The sequence below is a fragment of the Astyanax mexicanus genome, chromosome 20 (assembly GCF_023375975.1).
Source record: "Astyanax mexicanus isolate ESR-SI-001 chromosome 20, AstMex3_surface, whole genome shotgun sequence".
Taxonomy (NCBI): domain Eukaryota; kingdom Metazoa; phylum Chordata; class Actinopteri; order Characiformes; family Acestrorhamphidae; genus Astyanax; species Astyanax mexicanus.
This window is the reverse complement of record NC_064427.1, coordinates 33,706,951-33,729,695: the sequence shown is the minus strand read 5'-3', so window position 1 is coordinate 33,729,695 and position 22,745 is coordinate 33,706,951. Positions and strand designations below refer to the sequence as shown.

The window sequence follows — 22,745 nt, the reverse complement described above, 5'->3', positions numbered from 1 at the left end:
CGTGAGGTCATTTTAAAGGCCTTTAAAATATCTAAAAGCATTATTTCTGTCTATTTCTGTAGCTTCAACTACTGCCTAGTGGTTACTCTTATACAGTAAGTGTGTGTTTTGAGTTATTTGGTACAGGAAGGCACATGGAATCTAGAAGACCAAGAAGACTATCAAAGAGAACTGCTTGCATGCTGGTTGTTGTACCATTCTACTGTGCCTTTATGTTGCACTCAAATACTTTTTTCTCAGTTGAAAGACTGTAAAAGGTGGCACATCAATGGACTGAGAGAAGTGGGATGGTCTAGCTCAAAAATATGTGCGTGAAATCCTGCGGCTACATGTTGCCTCTAATTGCAAGGCTTCCAACTGGGCATTTTTCAGCAGGGTAATGCTCACCCACACACAGCACAGATTTCCAGGAATGTCTCTGCCAGATTGCGCCATTTCCTTGTCATAGCCAGTCGTAAGATTTATCACAAACTGAGTATTTATGGGAAAAAAGCGTTAGCAACCTACAAGTAGGGCTGGATATCAAAAGTCAATATCAAAATGGCACCGACTGAAATGTCTTGATACAACAGAGTACCAAAAGGTCTAAAAATATTTGTTGCCTGTTTTCAATACTTTGCATGAAACATTGTCCACACACTGCTGCTCTGCTGAAATCTCTCAGGCACTCCCACTCTCTCTCTCTCTCTCTCTCTCTCTCTCTACCCTGAAATATTATAATACAGTATAATATAATAGTAAAGCACACTACACTATTTCTACTGTCTCCCTCACAATAATACTGTGAAATTCCAGCATTTAAAAAATTCATTTTTAAATGATTGACATCACTAATATAAATATAATTTACAATTTAAAACCTGTTATGTGCCCTTTAACAAACATTTTAATGAAATTGTTGAGATACCAATAAAGCACAACACATTTACCTCAGCAGTGTTGTTCTAATAATGAATTTATGTTAGAAGTGCTGCTCTAGTCATATACAGTATTTGCCTCAGCAGTGCAATTTTAGTTAAACATTTATCTCAGTAGAACTACTCTAATCATAAATTTATCAGCATTAGATTGGCAAAATATAATTTAATTTTGCCAATCTAATGCTGATATTTCTTAAAAAATAACTTGTTTTTATTCTTAATAAAGCACCACAAAAATGCTTATTGTTTGTTCCCACAAGAACCAAAAGTATGGTAGCCTCTCATGATTACAATATGAGAATGAGATTACTCATGTAGGCTGTTAAATAAATCCGTTGTGTGAGAATGATCATCGCTTTTTGTATTTTTTGGAATTTAGAAAAGGGTATTGAAAAAAAAAGTATCTGTACCGGTATCTAAACTTTTAAAATAATACCCAGCCCTTCCTACAAGTGTACAGGATATTCGGGTTAGCTGCAACATCTGTGAGCAAATATGCTTCAGGATGCCATACAGAATCTGTATGCCTCCATTCCCAACCATATCTCTGATATCTCATATATTTGATCCAACGGGGTACTAGTGTGTACTTTCTATTGTACAAACCTATTCTTTCCCTCTAATATTGTAATCACTTACAAATATAAGCTAAATATTCACATAAGTTCCAAAAAAGCCTCTTTTTTTGTGAATTACTTTGTTATAATATATTTTTTCTATACATGTTAAAGATAAGGTCTAGAGTTTTAATATTGGAAGCAGTTTTTACCAAAAATATACTGAAATAATGCTGTACAAATAAAACAACAACAAAAAACAATAAATGTCAGGCTTTCCCTCCCTCTCGTTGTTACTGAAAAGCCATGACTTCATCTTGTTATCAAAAATAGGCAACCACTTATCCCCCAATTTCCTGTACCAGAACATTCATCATGGCAACGCTGTGCTACCTTCCCCCTGATTCACAAGACGCTATTCTCTCCTCGTTTCCTCTACCAAAACAGAGCACTGCATGGGAGGACACACCTGCAAACTTGCAGTGTTTGTGAGTGTGATTGTGCGTCAGTCCACAACTGCAGCCAAGGTCAGACCATTAGACATAACTTCTCTCTTACTAAATACACACTACTCATTCTGTCTGAGCTCAGAAGAATGAACAATAGCCCAGGACCCAGAGTGTAACAGCTCTCAACAGTCACTTTTAATGGCCCAAACCTTATAGATGGCTTTTTAAGGTACTTTTTTTCCCCACACCTTTATGAAACCAAGTGTGGAACGGAGTTGTGGTTATCTGCACACAGACGTATTTTGGTAACAGATTTCCCATGAGGGCACACACCTCACACACACTACCAGAAAGTCAGGGAGTGACACAGTTCTCTTCTTTATATATGGGAAAACACAGGTGTAACACTTTTGGTTCAGAGTGAAAAGGTGTACAGCAGCTTGTGATTACCTCGTTTCACATGACATAATCTAAACGTATAACGACCTAAATATATACCTAAAGGTATATCTGAAATGGAGTTAAACCTATGTAAAAGTATTAATATGCAGTATATGTACTTGAGAAATTTTGTGAAATTTTTCAACATTGTGGCAAAATGTCATGATGAATAGACCAATAAAAACGTTTTTTTTCACAGCATGGTTTTATATAAAGCAACCAGCCATAGTATTAGTATCACTGACATGTGAAGTGAAGAACAATGACTATCCTTTAGATCAGAAAGTGAATAGTCAGTTTATGTAGTCTGTATTAACATAAGAAGCATAATTTTTTTGATGTTTGTAAGAAAAAGTGAAAAGACTTAACTAATAACTAATATATTTAAGCCATACTGTGCTATGCTGGTATGTCTGCTGGGATGTTAAAATGTTCAGTTTTGAATATATATTTTTGAACAGTAATTGTGGTTGTGTAATGGCTTTTTCTTTGAAAATCAAGACAAAAATAGATTTAGGCTATTTCATTTATGAAATCATTGACACCCAAGGCTCAATGATGTGATCTATGGAGAATCCACTTCACAACTTACAGAACTAATGGGATTTGCTGCTAACAGCTTGGTGCCAGATACCACAGGGCGCCTTCAGAGGACTTGTACAGTCCATGCCTTGACAAGTCAAATCTGCTGAAGGGGGCCCCACTCAATAGACAGGTGGTTTTAATGTAATGGTCGATTGGTATATGCTGCCACATTAGGATACATATAAACAAGACTAAAATTAATGTAAACATGGTTCTAGCATATACATAACTTTATCTGAGATTTTACCAAGTAAATACAAGATAATTACTGTGTAATAGAAAATTAGATGCATGTGACATTTGCCAAATAAAGCAAAACAAGCAAATCAAGCAAAACAAGCAAATCAAGCAAAACAATGACTGCAATCCCCATAAGAAGAATAAAACCACAAACCTCAAAAACTCAATATTTTTAACCAACATAAAATCTGAGTGCTACTTTAATACACAAAAACCTTCTTCATTTCATAATAAGAGAATCAAATATACCTGTTTTAAGCCATAAATTTAGCTTTTTGTTTTACCAAATATATGGGTTGAGCTGCCCATTCTCCATCAACCAACTTGTCCTGATAAAGCACATGCTGAAAACCTATAGCGGCTTATATATTAGAAGGCTAATTAAAAGTACACATGCAGCAAAAAACTTTATATTCTATGTTCTTATTATTAGACATTAAACACTAAAAACTATGCAACACTGTAAACCTAAGCAAAACAATGATCTGTATTCATCCCCATAAATCAAAACTTCAACCACAGATGTCTATCATTTTCTCTTTAATACACAACAGACCATTTTGGTTCATAATAGCAGGGTCCCACCGACGTGTATTAATACAATTTTAACATTTAAAGCATAACATGTCTTGTAAGTCATGAATTAACTGGAATGAATTAATAGGCTAAGTGTTAATTTAATAAATGCTCACTATTATCAACCAGCTAACTCGTCTTCATAAAGCCCACAGTGAAAACAGACTGTAGTGGATACTGTATGTTAAAGGGTTCCTTAAAAAAAGAAGGAGAAGACAAAAATGATTAAATGGTTCTAGCTCAAAACTATCTCAGACATTTTTATCAAGTTTTATTAGACAATGAGATCTGTGTAACTTTTAAACCATGCAAATCCTCAAAAACCTCAAACACAGCTTATATTTTAGAGGGTTTATTAAAAGTACCCAAGAAGCTAAAGATTTTGACATTAGACAGTGAGATGAATCCAAGCAAAATGATGCTGTCAGTATTCATCCTCAAATCAAAACTTCAACCACAGATGTCTAATAGGCTCTCTTCAACATCTAAAAAAATCTGGGAGCTACTTTAAAACACCAAAAAGCCCATTTACAACAGGGGAACACAGACGTGTTTTAGTAAAATTCTTGTCCTGTAAGTCTTGAATTAACAGGTATTTTAATAGGCTAACGGTGGATTTAATAAGTTCTTACTATTCTCAACCAATTACCTTGTCCTCATAAAGCCCACATGAAAACAGAATGTAATTATAAGCATTCCCTACACAAAAAGTTTTAAAAGATTAAAATCTTTCTCCTTTAGATATTTTATCAAGTTTTATTAGACAGTGAGATTTCGGTAACCTTTAAAACCATGAAAAGCCTAAAAAAAACCCTGACAACATAGATATTTAACCTATTCAAGCTACTTCAACACAGCAGAAGCACATAGAAAATCAATTTAGCAATTTTAACTGGCTATGTGTGGATTTAATTGGTGTTTAGCATTCTTAACAAACTAATTTGTCCTCATAAAGCCCCTTAAAAATGAGGTTGAAACAGTCAATTGTATATAAAAAGGCAGGTTGTAGTAAATAAGTAGCGTATAAGTAACTAGGTCTTCTAAAAATCCTAGACTGTGAAAGAAACGCACGCTCAGAAAGTGGTAAACACCATCCTCAGAAACTCTGTGACCAGGCTGACCTACCTGAGAGCAGGCACAGTAATGTGAAAGCTGGCAGCAGGGTGCCAAGTTTCCCCCGGGTCCGGAGCTCCATTCCTCAGCAGTATGAACTCTCTCTCCCCGCTCAGACACACAGCGCTTCTCCCTCAGCGAGTCCTCAAACACTCCCGTTATCTGCTGCTGCTGCTCCTCAAACAACACGACCCTCTTCAGGAACACAGAAGACCCTCAGCGCGGGAAACGGCCCCTAAAACACGACCGACGGAGAGGGAAACTTCCCCAAGTGCCAGAACAAAGTGAGCGATATCAGAGAGCGTTATCAGAGAGAGCGATATCAGAGAGCGTAGTTTCTGCTGCACTTCGACCCCGAAAGCTCCCGGTTACAGTTAAAGTTAAGGCTGAGCTCTCTCGGCTGCTGTAACCCCCCCCTCTGTACAGTTAAGCTCAGCGGACTGATACACCTGCTTTAGAAACGCCCCGTGCAGCCGCGGACACGTCACCTCCTCTCCTACAGGTGATCTTGGACACTGGTCTCTCACGGTGCGCTTTCTTTCACCACCTGTATTGATAGAAGCCCCGCCCCCTCCCCGTGCAAGGATTGGAGGGCTGCTTGTGAAAACGACAGACCAGCCAATCTACAAGTGCAGCCGGCGGAATACTAATAATGTTTCACATTATTGTTAACAGGACTCAAACAGTATTTACATTAACTGAGAAATGTTACACCTGTCTACCTATCTATTAATCTGTAGTGTCAGTCAAACGTTTAAACATTTAAACATACCCAAATTTGAGTGTTTTTTTTTTCATTATTTACATATTTTTTGCATTGTAGATTAATACTAAATTCATCCAAAACTTTGAAGAAAAACACATGGAAACCAAAAAAAAAGGTGTTACACAAACCAGAATATATTTTATATTTTGGATTCCTCAAAGCGCACACCTTGGCTGGATTTTCTTAGTCAGCTTTATGAGGTAGAGTCACCTGCAATGTGTTTTAGTTAACAGGTGTCCTGAACCTGTCAAGAGTTAATTACTTGAATTTCTTGCCTCTTATTTTGCTTCAGACCATCACTTGTGTTGTAAAGAGTTAGAGCTGGTATAAAGTGAAATTTTCAAGAACTTTTTTTTCAAGATTTAAATATGTTGCACAGGATAAGTTCTTTAGAGTTACCGTGTATGACAACGCATCAAACGCACCCTCAAAAGACGTGAGCGACCTAAAACTAGTCTGGTAAATACATGGTCAATGCCATATGGCTCAGAGAATACGTGCCCTATCTTACACCCTATTTTCCTGTCAAAGTGCTTGCAAATATATCTACGCTGATAAGCGTGGTGGTCTGGAACTGAGGTGTGTTCAGACAAATTTCTAGTGTATGGCTATCTTGGCAACAAAAACGCCACTGACTGATCTGAACCCTGACCACAGTCAACCGTCAGACATTCTTGGTATCTTGGCAATGCAAGCACACCATGCTCTGAGCGCGTGTAAAGCCATGATCTTTACACACACAAATGGACATGCAGCAGTGCACAAACCGAATTTTTACTTTTACAACAATAAACAGAATACAACATAAAATAACAGAGCTGTTCCCATAACTGACTTGCCCACACACCTTTACAGCATGAACGAGCAGGTCCTTTTCCTTTGCTGAGAAGTGCAGAAGCACTGCACCTTTAAAATACCTATCTGCCAAGGTCAGAGCGTGCCTGGCTCATAAAGGGAATGGATAGTGACAGGCTGATTGCTTTATTTCACCATATGCTCAAAACACTCCCCTGATTAATTAAGAGAATTAGTACATGCCTTTTGTGATGTGCAAGGCATACTTTTCCCATCGTTACAATAGCAAAGACGAACGCTAAATCAAGCTGCATGGTGCGTAGTTACCGGCCTACCTATAGATTGCTAAAATAGGGCCCTAAGGATTTAATTCTTTTCCAGGCAGGGTCACATAAAACGGTATTTGCCATTGTTGAAGTGCCGGTATTGATTCTATGCTGACATTGGCGGTCTGGCAAATTTAAGCTTGTCTGTTTTTTTCTTTCTTCTTTATTTATATTAGATTGCAAATAAATGATATTATGCACTTTTACAATTTATTCAATATATGAACAATGCATGTTATATTTACATAGATATATAATCAGAAAGTAATCAGTTGCTATAGGCCAACGAAAATATACATTTCATAATTTTAATTTGGAGAAGAACAGGTGAAAATGTGTTCACTTTAGGTTCTCTCCTGTTCTCACACACCTGACTGACCTCATCAGCTCAGTGCTGGAGCCTTTAGCACACAGAGAGCAGTAAAATATTCAGGGATACTCCAGCAGAAAGATAGCACCGAGCTTAAAGGCGCACGGCAGTGGGCGGGACTTACGGCTGGCAGCTCGGTTCTTCATTGGTTGTAGAGCCGCACGCACGACGGAAGCTCCGCCCCTTTCCCGGCTGTGTGTGTTTTTTTTACTCCGCCTCGGGCCGGCCGGTTTCCGTGGAGACAGCGCTGAGGCTGATGCGGTGTGATGCGGTCGGTTATTAGCGGCGGATGAGCTCCGTCTTACGGGTAATACCTCCTCCAGCTCTTCAGCCCGGCTTTGAAATACAGGCTACTCTACACCTCAGAGCGGCTCACCAACACACGCAGGGCGAGCTGAGAGTGACAGGAAGCAATATGCGGGTGAAAATTGCCTGTAGGTCTGACTTATCTTTACCAACAGAGTTTGCCAGGCATCATACAGCGAGAAACAGCCTCCGCGCAGCACAGCTAGCGCCTGTCAGAGTCACTACCTAAAGAGCTACCTAAAGTATTGGAAGAAAGGCGAGAAACAGCAAAGAAGTCCACGAGCTCTTATAAATTATTTTCCTTACAAATGTAGGATTCAGTGAGACTTTATTGTAATTCACGTCACATGTGGTACATGAGGTGGAACGAAATTGTGATCTCATGGGCCACTTTACACCCAAGAACAATTGTTAAAACAGATAATATAAGATAAAATAAAATAAAATAAATAAATAAGATTGAATAAAATAGATATCAAGATAAATACACAAAAATAGGGAGAGAAGGCAAGTAGCAGCAACATACATTCCACAAGTTTGCTAAAGCAGCATCATAGTGAAACACGTAGCCAAATATTCTGCATATTTTAGAAAACCTTTTGTAAGAAAATGGTGAATTTATTGGTTTCTTTTTATTTTCATTTGAGAATGAATTACGGCGATATTTTGTAGTCTCTTTCAGTGAGATAATGGCATAATTCTAAGGAAAAGACACTCACAACTGATTTTTTGCTCAATGTGGCTCAGATCTGATTTTTTTCATGGCTGTGTGAAAGTGCCAAATCCGATTTTTTAAAAATCAGATTCAAATCACTTTTATATGTGGTCCTAAATGTATACATAAGGCACACCGGATTAAAGGTGCACTGATTTTTGGGAAAATTAAAGGATTTTAAGTTTGTCTTATAGTGTAAAAAATGCGGTATATATTTCATCAAAAGGAGTGCAAAATTCTGCCTATGACTGTTTCCCCACAGAGCTATAAACATTTCTTAGGCAGTAGAGTTACCTCACGCTCCATGTGGCACACTTAATAGGGAAAGTAGACTCCAAGTTTTAATAATTCATTCTGTTAGCACGTGGTAAAAGCAACACAAGCAAGAAAAACGGTACCCGTATTTCTTGTCTGCAGTCTGCTAGGCCTTCACGTCATCGTTTTTACATCAAGCGTGTGTGTGAAACATACATGGAGAACATTAGGCTGACCAGAAACATACACCATTCACAACTGAAACATGATGGGTATGAAAGAACATGGGCTCTACAGGCCTTTTGGGGTCAATTAAACTAATACATTTCTGTAGTCCATGAAGCTCCTCCTGACAAGTTGACAGGTATATTTAATACATTACACGGTTCCTTAGCTGGTCATATGTACAGTTAATTAATTATTAAATTCACTACTCCGCTGTGTGACATTACACGCAGTTTTTTCACAGGGACTCCTTCCTGGGATTCTGGGTTTCTGCTGCCCTCTCTTGGTCGTATTATGAGGAGTATTTAAAGGGAATCACCAATAGAGATAAAAAAAATAAAGAAATGAGGCATAGAAATGGAGATATGGAAATAGTAATTTAAATACAACCCAAATTTTAACACTGAAACAAACAAACAGATTTAGTCTACTTTTTTCTGTACATAAATTAAAATGTATATATATATATATTTCTAGTTTCACACTGTCTGAATGCATGGTATAGAATCGCAAATCAGCATCTCTAACATTTTAATCTCAATTTTAAATTCTCATTACCACTGACATAACAATGTGCTATACAACCATAAATCAGAAGTTGTTGGAACATTATGGAAAATGCAGCGAAAAAAAACCCCAAAAACATCAGTGTTTCTTACATTTCCTTTGTCTTCTATATGATTGCAGACAGTATTAATGTTTAATATAGCCAACATAATTTATTTTATTAATATTCATTTATTCCTACATTTCAGTCCTGCAACACATTGCAACAAAGTTGTGATGAGGCAATTTAAGACTACTAATAAGGTAAAAATAATAATGTAATTTCAAATAATTTAGGTGATTAGAATCATGATTTAGTACAGGAGCAGTATACACAGAAGTCTTCTGATTCATTGTGGAGCAAAGATGGATAGAAGATCTCCAGTATGTAAAGAAATGCATGGATTTTTTTTTTTAATGTTTAAAAACAATCGTCTTCAAAAAAAAAAAAAAGAATAAAAGGGATTTGTATATTTCTCCCTCTACAGTAAATACAGTGCATATTATTAAACTTTTCTAGAAGCCTAAGCTGAAAAACCGTGATCTGGGTTCCCTCAGACAGCACTGCATCAAAAACCATCATGTAACTCTAGCTGATGTAATCTCCTGGGCAAAAGATTACTTACCCATGGCACAACAATATAGTTTCATACCCACAAATGGCACTTAAAACTTAAAACAATTAAAAAAATCAGAAGCCTTTTTTTAGCCTCATCCTGAAGTGGCATACACTTTTCAAGGCTTGGAGGCATCTTGGATGGACCATCACATAGTGAAAAATGTGTATTGGGGTCAGTATTCCAAATCTTTTTTAAAAGAAATGGATCATCCATACTGTTATCAGCAAAAACCACACTTAACAAAGGCATGGGGGGAGAAGAATAGAGACTGCCTGCAGCCCTAATCTGCCCCTAACTTAGGAAATGTGCAGCAAGTTTTAAACCAAAAAAAAAAAAAAAAAACGTACTGTTGCAGACCTTAAGACGTGTTTGCTGTAAGAATGTGACAAAAAATTGTTGTGAAATGAAATGGCAACATTATAAAGTGAACTGCTAAATGCTTTACTGGAATGTGTTGTAGGCCTAAAATGCAGGAATGGATGTATGTTAACTAATTAATCTGACTAATGAAGCTGACAAGACAAACCATTAAATCTCTTGGGTTGATACTGTCTGCAATAGAATAACAGTAAAAGTAATTAAAAGACACACTGTGTTGTTTTTTATTTGCATTTTAATACTGTCCCATTTTTTCTGGTTTGAGACTGTATTTTCACATCATATTTTAGGTTTATTTAATAAATAATAAAAGCATATTTCTTTTTTGGTCATTTTCAACCAGACATTTTTCATTGACTTCTTTCTGAATAAAACAATAAACAATACAATATGATCTGAGAAACACATTCACTTTTAATATAATTCTTAAATGGCAAATGAGTGAACAGTGCCCCATTTATTTAGCTTTCCTCCCAAACATGTAAACAATACTGTGATCTGGAAACAATTATACATAAAGACACTGCGTGAGTTCACAAATAAAAACAAATATAAACACATACTGATACTCTGAAAACATCTTCTCAATGCATTTTTTGGAAATGCTGGAATGCTTGACAACATCAATATACTTAAATATTTATATATATAGACTTCTATAGCGATAAACTTTATATTTATAGTTTATTTCTTCCCCACAGTTTTTAATGGGAATTGAAAAGTGCCCTTGTCCCAACACACACTCGTATCATTTAACCTCTGATGCATTGGTAGTAGGATAGATAAAAATAAAGGCAGTTTTAAAACAGAGAGGGCGTCTGCCCCTCTCTCCCTCATTTCAACCTGAAGAGACCCGAGACTCCCTGATAAAGCAATACTGCAAGGGAAAAACACCAGCCTTCCTGAACATTTGCAGTCTGGTCAATTAGACTGAAAACACAGCCAGACTGAACAGCCCGCTTCTAAATCCTACACGTTTTTAACCAGTTCTTTTCTTCTGACGGAAAAGTCTAGATTACGAGGTGACCGGTGCCTAGATTTCTTCAATATGGTGTGCAACACAGACTTTAGTCAAGTACATCTTTTAGGCCAAGTGAATGGAAAACAAGCAGTTACAAGCTGTCCTTCTTGTTGAACTTTAATGGATACCCGATTGCGATTTCTAAACATTCAACCAAGGACCCGGCAGAGAGAAAGTCAAGCTCCACCTCGATGAATTTAATGTACATTGGCAAGCTGGAAGAAGAGTCCTCGTCCTTGGGCCGGACGGAGCAGTTCTCCTGAAGGAACCTGGTGATGGCAGAGGGCTCACCGCGAGTGCAGTGTTTGCCTGAACTTTGAAAGTGCTGGACCAGGCACTGCTGCAGGGTGCGGTCCTCCGCTATGCCGAGGTAGCAGTAAGTCACTTTGGCTGATGTCCTATTTCGCCTTTTCTCGCCACGGTCTGTCTCTATTTCCCCAGAAGAGGAACCGTTGTCTTCTCTGCTGGAGGTGCTAGTCCCTGTCCTCTCCTCATACCCGATAGCATAAAGACCGTAGGTTTTCGGTATGCCCCCTGGCAAGAGGTACTGTGAGCCGTTGCTGCAGCCTGAAGCGCTGGTTTGTGCAATATAGATCCAGTCCACTTCCATGTGGAGCTCCAGGCAGCGTGCTTCGCTAATCGTGATGTCCAAAAACTTATAATATACATTTTTCCAGTTCATCTTCTGCACTTTGGTCATGATGACCCTGCCCTCTGTCTTTTCAGGGTTGAAGTACTCCCTCAGCCGTTTTCCCAGAGGAACCTGAGAGCTGATCTCAGCATAGTGGTAGCGGATTTCCTCACGCCAGCGAGTGTTGTAGCCCACGCCGAAGATGGCCAACTTGTTGGAGAGGTGAAGACGTGAGAAATCCGTCCACGTCTGGAAGTGCTCCCATTTGACCTCCACGGACTCCAGGATGCGCACTACGTTCTGCATTAGGTCTTGGCGTCTGCAGGGAAATCAAACAACAGTGTCTGTTAGGGGTGTACCATATCACATTGTACACAAAAATATCATTCTGCCTTGAAATACGTCTCTTTTGTATTTGATGTTTAATGTGATACTTCTTTACTTTTACAGCTGCACTAAATATTCTGCACTTTTTTACTGCACAGTTTTGTGGGATATGTCTTTGGTATATTACATTTTGCATTTTATATTCAGACTTTTCGTTTTTTGTTTTTTTTACAAAATAGGCGAATGTTTACAGATTTTTTTAATGGGACAAAATGTTTGAAACTGTGATACTAAATAAAACATTAACAATTATTTTGTAGCAGGAGTACATTCCTGAATTGAATACCATTTACTGTTACTGAAGAAATAATGTGGTATTGTGTCATAATACTGCCCACCCCTAGTGTCTGTTTTTCATACATACAAGGGTAAACAAGCACTGGGAAATAAATGTACTTACTGGGAATGCTCAGAGGCCTCTGGTCTTAACTGTAGAACTCTATTCTTTGGAAGCTGAATCTCCTCTGTGGACGATAAAAAATAGTAACAGTGAATTATAAAAAATAATTACAGTAAATGATAGAAATGTATTCATGTGCTCTGAGCAATCCTATGAGTACTCCTCTGGAAAAGTTTTCTTGGTTTTCTATAGACCTCATCTTGACCTTCACCATCCATGTTCACTGTCAATTCTTAATGACAATATGAACTAAACAGCTATCTGAAAACTTTTCATTATGTTGTAAGAAAAGATCACCTGATCATAAGTTATTTTTTTTAGTGTACTAGGCATCTGCTTAGAGGAGCTGACAGAATATTTATAAAGCATCACCTGGTCTTTCCCAATGATGATTATAAACAAGCCATAGCTCTGTCCCACTAATTAAGTTAGTTTAATTGATATGGTACTTACTTTTTATTAAAAACAGGGTGTGTTTATACTTTTAGTCTGGGTTCCTTGGTCTGAACCAATCAATAATAATATCAAATAATAATATCAAATAATAATATCAGTCCTGGTTTGCTCTGCATTTATTCTGATATAGTTACACCCACATTATATTATATACAAAGGTGACACATGATACACTAATGACAAAAAGATGTAAGGTTTGTGTGTTTTGCCGTACCAGTCAAAAGTTTGGACACACCTTCTCATTCAGTGTTTTCATTATTTACTTTATTTTCTAGACTGTAGAAACTATTAATGGACAAATGTGTGAATATTTAGTGAAAAAAAGTGTTTCTCTTCCACAATCCCCTGACCTAAACCTGATCGACTGAGATGGTGATTTAGGATGAGCTGCAGCTTCAAAGGGCGAAGGAAAAGCAGCAGCTATTGTTCAGCACCTCCAGAAACTCCTTCAAGATGCTGAGAAAACTATTAGAGGTGACTCTTCCTCATGAAGACGCTGAGATTACAATGCCAAGAGTGTGCAAATCTGTCCTCAAAGCTAAATGTGGCTATTTATAAGAATCTAAAGTAGAAAACATATTCTCGTTCGTTTATACTTTTTGCTTCCAAAATAATTCCACATGTGTTCCTGTAAGGCGTTAATGTCTAATTACATGCTAAATCTACAACATTTAACAATATTGTGGCTGCTTTCCATCTCACAAGTATTTACTGATGCAACACTAGTAATAAATGCAATTCTAATAGTAACTACTTTTGAAACACTGTGTGGTTTGAGACATCTGAAAAACTGTGTCAGACAGAACTGACACATGCTTTATATCTCTGAGAGATTAGTTAATCACTTAGGTAATTGCTGTAACAAAATTGTTGAGCATTTTTCATCTTTTCATCTTTTTTGTTTGGCACAGTCTCTTTTCACTTATTATATTAGAGAAGCAAACCCACCTCACACTCGCAGCTCTAACAGCAGGTTTGGAACTCTGCAGTTATTGAGTCAGCATAGTGCAGGAGACTTTTATACACTACATGCCTCAGCACTTGGCAACCCAGCACTGTAACTTCAGGTGGTCTGCAATTTGTGCCTGAATTGCTAAGGCTCCTATATGCTTACACTTTTCTATAATACCACACTTACAGTGATAAGGGAAAATAGAGGGGAGCTCTTAAGAAATGAATTTCATTCATTCGTTCACAAATGTTTGTACAGGCAGACTGCATGGCTAAATGCTTGATTTTATATACCAGTGGCAAAAGGACTGAATGAAATTGCAGAATTTAATTAATTCAAAAAGAGGTATGTCCCAATGCTTTTGTTCATATACTGTATGTGGGGAAGGTATGGATTATTGTGGACACCCAGTCAAATAGTGTCCTGCACTTCTGCTGACTCTCTTCTGCCCTCTAGAGGCAACCCTTATTCTGCAGTTTAGAACGTATCTGCTAAACTGCACACTTGTAACAATAACAACACCAGTCCGATTCTTTAGATGCACTCTACCATATATGTGCCCACTTACCGGCCTCTATCTCCCCCTCCTGGAAGACCGCAGACAGGTCCTGGTTGCACCAGTCCTCCTGAGGGTAGTCCTCCATCGTACTGCCATCAGACTCCATCTCCTGATATAGGCCGCTGCTGTTAATTAGGACTGGCTGGCAGCTCTGGGAGTCCCATCCACCCTGCCCAAACACCTTCTCCAGCTGCTCGATGGAGTAACTGCTCTTTCGTTTCCCGATACCATGCTCCTTCACGCGACTGTAGCATCTTCTCAGGGTCTGAAAACAACCAATCATGATATGATATGATATAAGTTCAAGTTTAGGCATCTAAAGGCATCAAATTATGCAGCAATAGAGTGCTTCATACGAACACAACCATACTGTCAGTTGTGGTAATAATGAAATGATGCTTGTGTAAAGCAAAAATTCAAGATATAAACATTACAGCAACTCATATCAGATCATTTGTCAATGCAAACAAAATGAACGTGCCAAAAAACTTTTTCAACTACATACCCCAACTAAAAAATCCAGTCTAAAATCCAGGAAAAGATATGTCTTTAGACGGTCAACCAGCCTGGTCATAATAACTCCTTAACAATAAGTGTCAACACTTTCTAATCAGTGTAAAAAGCCGTTCCTGTAGTTATGTAATAAGCCTTGGAGTGTTAACAGTAACAAACATGACCAGATTGACCAGCAAGTTGACAAGCATTCTGATGCACTAGTATGACAAGTTAGACCAAACTACTATGCCCAAACAAACTATCAAACCTAACCCAGCTGGTCAACCAGTTTGGGATGTTTTCATTTGAATTTGATGGTTTAGCTGGTCTACCAGCATGGCCAAGCTGTCTGATTAGTGTGCCTGACCACAGCTGGTCCATGCTGGTCTACTATTGTCAGTGCAGTGTCATGATGCTGGTCAACTAGAGAGCCAAATTGTTATGTCTGGCTAAATCATAACCCTCAAACCAGCTGTTCAATCAGTTTAGCCATGTTTTTACTTGGTTATTATAGTTTTGCTGATCTACCAGCACAACCAAGATGGCTGATTAGTGTGCCTCACCACAGTGATTGACCAACACAACCAAACAGCTAGTTAATCAGCATGACCATGCTGGTCCAGTACAGTATTATTACAAGGTAGGAAGGCAAATTGTTCTGCCTCTAGCTAAACCATTACACTCAAACCATCTTTGGGTATGTTTTCCCTGTACGACCAGCATTGACCATCAAAACCAAGTTCAGACCATCTGAAATCAGCTCCAAGATGGTCTTGTGTTGGAATTTACACTAGCTTGTACACAGTCTGGCCACCAAAAAGGTCACGCACTCTTATATTTTGTTGTACCGCCTTTAGCTTTGATTGCGGTGCGAAGATCTTGCAGCATTGATGATGGTAGAGTCTGACTGCTGCACAAAGCCTTCTCCAGAACATCCCAAAGATTCTCAATGGGGTTAAGCTCTGGTGGCCAATTCATGTTTAAAAAAATCATGTCTCATGCTCCTTGAACTCCTCTTTCACAATTCCAGCATGATGAATCCTGGCATTGTCATCTTGGAATATGCCCATATGCCCGTGCCATCAGGGAAGAAATAAATCAATTGATGGAATAACCTATATTCTATATTCAGTATATTCAGGTAGTCAGCTGATCTTATTCTTTCAGCACATACTGTTTCTGAACCTAGACCTGACCAACTGCAGCAACACTTAATTCATCATTTGCTTAGTTAAATCCAGGTGGCAACATTTTTTTTGGCCAGGCAGTGTCTATAAGTTAACTTATAGTCTAAACTGAGCCTAATTAAAACAGAAGCCCTGGTGCTGAAATCTCCACTGTGAACATAATGTTCCTCCTATGAGCAGAGAGCTGCTTCACCTTCATCCTCTCTCGACACTGAGACGGGGTCCTCTCATAGCCCAGCTCCGCCAGGGCTCTGGACACCCGCTCGTACATGGCCGGTCCGGGCGCTTTCCCGGAGAACACGGTGCCCGCCACCTCCAGCTGCTGCATCCGCGCCTCGGCCAGCCTCTCGTTCCCCCACACGGCGATCAGCGCGTTGGTCTCGGACGGCGTCCACGACATTCCGCGGCACACCGTGAAGCTGTTAGAGGCAGCCGAGGCCGCGCCGCTCCGGCCTGCCGCCCCCGGCGCCGACACGCCCACATTCAGCGGGGAGAAGCGGCTGGGCGTGGAGGAGTTGGAGTGGTACGGGTTGCCGTCACTCAGGTCCTCCGAATCCGGCGACGGAGCCTCGGTTTTGGGGGCCTTCAGCGGCGCCGAGGGCTCGGGAGAGCGCTCCGCGTTACTGGGGGCCGCCATCTTGCTGTCGCTCTGTTGCTAAGGGGAGGGAGGGGGGAGGGGAAAAGGGGCGTGACGTAGGAGCGCGCCCGCTCGAGCGCCGGCGAGTAAGAGGATGGGTCCAGCAGCATCTCAGCATCTCCATCCTCAACTGACTGATCAGAGAACCGAACATAGAGGACCTGGACTGAGGAGAACCATATGCACATATCCACACCTTCATAAAATAATAATAATTAAAAAAAAAAATATATAATATATATAATATTTAATGTTTCAGGAAACACTGAAATAATATGACAGTTCTATTTACCTATAAGCAATGGTTTAAGCCTCTGAGGCGCAACATAGCCTATGCCAACCCCCTCTTTTATGATCAATTTATTTTATGATTGTTTAGAAGTATTAATTAAATGTCTTCTTTTAGATAACCGCTGATCATTGTTTTTTATTTTTACTTCAATACTTCATGAGCAATACTAGTTTTTATGCCACTACATCACATTTACCAAATGTGCCAAACCATTCACCTGTAATATAAAATAAAGAAACTTTGTAAATACTATAATAATTTGTATGAAGTACTTACTTTAGCAGCGAAACACTCATTTTGTCACACACATACACACGCGCGCACACACACAGACACACACACACACACGCACACACGCACACACACACACACACACAAACTGTCAGGTTTTCAGGGTGTTGAAACAAGTGGACTCAATTGCACTAAGCAGAGGGAGTTTGAATGAAGCATTTTAATAAAACGTCAGAAAGTTACTTAAAGTAATTATTATTAGCTATAGCTTGCTGTCGACATATTCTATTATAGTTAGCTAACTATGTTTTGTTATAACTACTTAGCTAAGTACATTGGTAGGCTATTTAGCAAATTAGTTAGCTTATTTTTAAACAAGAAAAAAATCCATATTTTGATAAAGCTATTTTTTCTTTTTCTTTTCTTTTTTTTCTTTGAAGAGTTTTTTTTTCTGTAAAGCTTTAAGTATATTTTGTTAAATTGTTTGCAATATATTATTTTGGTTGATTATTATTATTATTATTACAATCTGTGTATAAAGTTAGAATCGTGGTTACTGTTATTTACTAAATCTAGAGGTTTACAGGATTTTTTTAGCCAAGCTAATTACAATAGTTAGCTAACAACAGTAGATTTAGCTTACTAAAATAGAATATGTCAACAGCTAGCTAGCTAATAGCTAATGACTTATAACTTTCTGACAACTAATGTACTCTAAATGTACAGTAATTTTTTCACTACTATCATCAAATAGTTTCTAAATTTATGTATAATAATAATAATAATAATAATAATAATAATAATAATAATAATAATAATAATAATAATAATGGTGCTCTACCGTGAGCTGATTTTTCCTCTTCTAACGCAGCTAATGCTAATATTACATGTTAGCGACAATTTGGATTAGCCAGGCAAGCACACAGACATAGAGACAAGAAGGCGTTTTAAAAAACGCGCCTCTGTCACATTCTGTGGTGAATAAGTCTGTTCAGACCCCTGTACGTTTTATTCTGTGTACATTTTACTCGTGAAAAACACTGGATCCTCTGAATTTTGAGATCGTTTAAGGGTCGTAATGAGAAAAATGCTAACTTTAAGCTAATGCTACCTCCCAGCGCCCCTGCAGAGATTAACAGGGGACTGTTTTTGGCGCAACACCAGAGAACTCCAGCCATAAGTGAGGAGCATTTTACACACAGCTGAGCCAACTAATGAACTAACTGCGCTTACTGAGGAGAGCTGAGAGCATCACAGCATAAAATCACTACAACAGGTCAGTGATACTCCAGAACCAGCTGTAACACGTTTTTACATTTACTGTCTTTATTATGCAGTGAAATAAATGGGTGTTTCTGGTTGGTTGTCACCTCAGTGAGGGCAGGTAGTTAGTTGATTAGTTTATAAGTTAGTTTTTAGTTGATTATTTGGGTCAGGTGTTGTAATTAGTATAAACTAATGACCGTAATTAAATACTAAACCCTTCGGAGAAGCGCTGCTGAACTTTCTCTGAAAGAGTTTTCACCTGTTTAAATGCTTTAATGATCCTCTTTGAAGAACGAAGCATAATAATCCAAAACGTGATCTGACCGGAGTTCACTGGTGTTGTGCAGAATCCAGTCCGGTGTCATTTACAGCCGCTGTGCTGTGATGTCAGTTAAGCATTAGCTTAAAGTTAGCATTTTTCTGATTACTCCTCTTAAACGATCTCGAAATTCAGAGGATCCAGTGATATTTAGGAGGTAAATGTACACAGAATAAAACGTACAGGGTTCTGAACATATTTATTTACCACAGAATGTGACAGAGGCCAGTTTTTGAAAAGCCCATTCAAATCCCATATTGATTTGGACGGCTTAGACACAGAACCCCAAAGGAGCCCCAAATATGGGCATAAACAACATGGCGCCGACTACAAAATGACACAGGACTTCAGTGGTCTATTAAAACTGTACACAGGACTATATTAGACCGATCATGATCACACTGATTATATATTTGTTCTGAAAAAAATGCGTTTCATTCTAGGATTGATCTTTAGGGCTGTATTGTTGTTTTACAGCTAGCTAGCTACACTGCATGTAGAGAGAGACACTCCTTACTTCATAAGCTTATCATTACACATTAGTACATTCAATTTTAATTTTACAGTAGTGGTGGATGTTTGAAGTCGCTGGCAGGTCAGTGAAAGACAAGGTGTTAAATGCAGAGCAGTGTATGTGTGTGTATGTGTGTATGCATGCACTTCTGAACATGAGTGTGTATGAGTTGCTTCCTTTTTTAAAAGTTTTTAATTAGCACACTGTCTTGAAAACCTAGGATACATGCTTCTATGGGAGCTGAAAGCTGTTTCTTTACACTATTTCAAAGATTTATGATAAATGGACCAATAGAAATACTCAATAATAAAAAGTAAATTAGAATAAAATGTTTTTTTCATTGACTTCCACTGAACATCAAGAAGGTTGACAAGTGTTATACACAGTGCATCTACAGTATATTCAGCTCATGTTCAGTAAAATGTCATTAATAAATGAATTATTCACATTGTACTCAGGTCCCCGACGGACCAAAATAAAGAGAAGTGCTTTACTGGGAACCAGCAAAATTCTTACAATCCAGGCCCTGGCAAAAAAGAGGCAGAAGAGGACAACAAGGCTGCCCAAGAAAGTGACTGCAAACGAGGGGACAGTCACAGAGCCAGGTCAGTTCTTGGAACAGAACTCTGGTTGGGCCTGCATTTGACAGTTTGAACAGTAAAAGACATGATGAATAGGACATTTATTTATTTATCAACCAACATCATTACTTTAAGTATTCATACCATTACTACTGTGAAATATCAGTGCACAATGACAACAGACGCATGATGGTACATGACTTTAATCATTAATGTATAAGTCATTTTAAACAGAGGAAGATGCAGCAACTGTTGTGAGACTTGTTTTCTGACAAGGTTTCTTTCTCCAGGTCTAAGGGAATTTAACACTTTGTTTGACATCAAGAGAATCTTAATTTTCTTTACAAATGGAAGTGACAAACCAGGAAGTCTGCCAGATTCAAAACATAACTGTAAAAAGACCAGTTTCTAAAATTACCAAACTGTTACAGATTAGTATTTGCTCACTATTGGGAGACATTGAATTTAACAACTTAAGCTGAGAAAATAATGTGTTTATAATACCTGCATGCAGTTTTATATATTATATTATGACATATATATTAAATATAACATGTTAAAGTTAGAAAATATGAATATGAAAGAGTGTAAAATATACATGTCTTTTCAGATTGTAATTTCCTGTACAGTATTAATTTTATTTTTTTATGATAAAACATTTGGCCTTGGGTTTATAAATAGTTGCATTATTTATACATTTTTAAAACAATCGACCAACTACTGCTTCCGTTAATATATTAAACTAATTATTATAGTATTTCCAAAACTTTACTGACATAATTTATATTTTCCAGTTCAGATTATATAGTGCCAGTTCCCCCTTAGACCGCTAGGCGGAGCTGCACATCTTTTTTTGTGAGCAACAGGTGAAGTGGGAGAAGTGGTGGAATTGAAAGTGTTGGTATCTGCACCTTTTCTGCAGAAAGGAAAGTTGCTTAGACACAAACAAAAATCTTAGCTAAATATGTTAACATTTGTAGCATTTCTGTTAGCATTAAAACTAATTAAAAAACATTATTTTTTTTCATTTCTTAATAGCTTCTTTTATACAAAATCACGTTCTGATCTGCCATGTTGCTTATTTTTAACAGCTTACACACTCCTAAAAACATATATGACAACATATTCTGATCTAACTTATTAATCATTTACTGATGCTTAGCTTTCTATTTGGTGGTGCCATCAGTTGTAATTGTAAAAGCAGCCTCTAACAACATAATAAAATAAAAATACATACAAGTAATTAAATAATCGATAGAGTTATATTATTAATATGAAACAATTGCACCAACAATTTGTAAGAGGGTAACAAATCCACTTAAAATAGAGTATATTTAAAATATATTTATAATAATATACAGTACCAGTCAAAAATTTGGACACACCTTAAATGTAATAGAATTCAAGAATTTCCCCCCGGGGATCAATAAAGTATCTATCTATCTATCTAATAACACACCTTAATGTTTTTTTTTATTAAAGATTTGTCTGCATTGTTGATTACTACTAAAGTCATTCAAACTATAAAGAAAAAACATGGAAATATTTAGTAAAACAAATGTTAAGTAAACCAGAATATTTTTGATATTTTAGATTCTTCAAAGTAAGACTTTTTGATTTGTTGACAGATTTGCACATTTTGGCTGGATTTTCTCAGTTAGCTTTATGAAGTAGAGTCACCTGAAATGGCTTTCAGTTAACAGCTGTGCTGAACTTGTCAAGAGTTAATTACTTGAATTTCTTGTCCTCTAGTGTGTTTGAAAGCATCAGTTGTAAAGTTGTGAAGAGGTAGGGTTGGTATATAGTAAATAGCCCTATTAGTTCTAATTCATATTATGGCAAGAACCTTTCAACTCACTAACGAACAAAAAAAAAACTTTAAGAAATGAAGATCAGTCAATCAAAAAAAAAAAAAAAAATCAAGAACTTTGAAAGTATCCTCAAGTTAAATCAACAGTAACAATAATACTGGCACTCATCAGGACCACCCCAGGAAAGAAAGGCCGAGAGTTACCTCTGTTGTACAGGATAAGTTCATCAGAGTTACCAGCCTCAGAAACTGCAAGTTAACAGCACCCCAGAAAAGAGCACCTAAATGCTTCACAGAGTATTTTGGCTAGTTTAACTTGATTTTTAAGCTACTACATGATTCCTTATGTGCTCCTTCGTAGTCTGAATGACTCTATTATTCATTTACAATGTAGGAAAAAACATTGTAAAATTAAAACATTGAATTGAACTTTGAAGGTGTGTCCAAACTTTTGACTGGTACACTGTACTATACTTCAAATCATTGTCACATGTCAAATTGTCATATTCAAATACTTTGTCATATGACCATATAAAAAAAAATATATATATATATTGTAGTATGTTGGAAAATACATTATTTTACTATTTATACCAGCATATTCAATAGATTTAAACATTTGTTTTGTTTTTTTATCAGTATATCAGCTTTTCAGAACAATTGGTTGCAGGGCAGCAATGCCTGTTGGGCAAGGCACCAGTCTATCACAGGGCACCACACTTAGCTAATTTCTCACACATTTACACCAATTTAGTACTTTTGTTTCTATTTTTGTTGCATAAAAGAAGTCAAAACAACACAGTGAATTAGAATTTTCGCACACA

The 22,745-nt window shown here is 37.6% G+C and overlaps 2 protein-coding genes across 2 annotated transcripts in view; both read right to left on the bottom strand.

The window, feature by feature from the left end:
* Nucleotides 1-5,402, bottom strand: part of esama (endothelial cell adhesion molecule a) — a 74,003-nt gene extending 68,601 nt beyond the window's left edge. The window contains exon 1 of the mRNA XM_007231119.4: nucleotides 4,894-5,402. Within this exon, the coding sequence (XP_007231181.3) occupies nucleotides 4,894-4,963 (70 nt within the window). The 5' untranslated portion in view covers nucleotides 4,964-5,402. The remainder of the gene's footprint in view (nucleotides 1-4,893) is intronic.
* Nucleotides 5,403-10,574: 5,172 nt separating this feature from the next.
* LOC103034385 (myb/SANT-like DNA-binding domain-containing protein 2) lies at nucleotides 10,575-17,102 on the bottom strand. The gene is made up of 4 exons (XM_007231117.4): nucleotides 16,465-17,102; nucleotides 14,599-14,854; nucleotides 12,623-12,686; nucleotides 10,575-12,154 (listed from the first exon to the last, which is right to left on the bottom strand). Exons 1-4 carry the CDS (start codon nucleotides 16,906-16,908, stop codon nucleotides 11,296-11,298), a joined length of 1,623 nt encoding a protein of 540 aa, XP_007231179.3. The 5' UTR covers nucleotides 16,909-17,102; the 3' UTR covers nucleotides 10,575-11,295.
* Nucleotides 17,103-22,745: the final 5,643 nt, after the last annotated feature.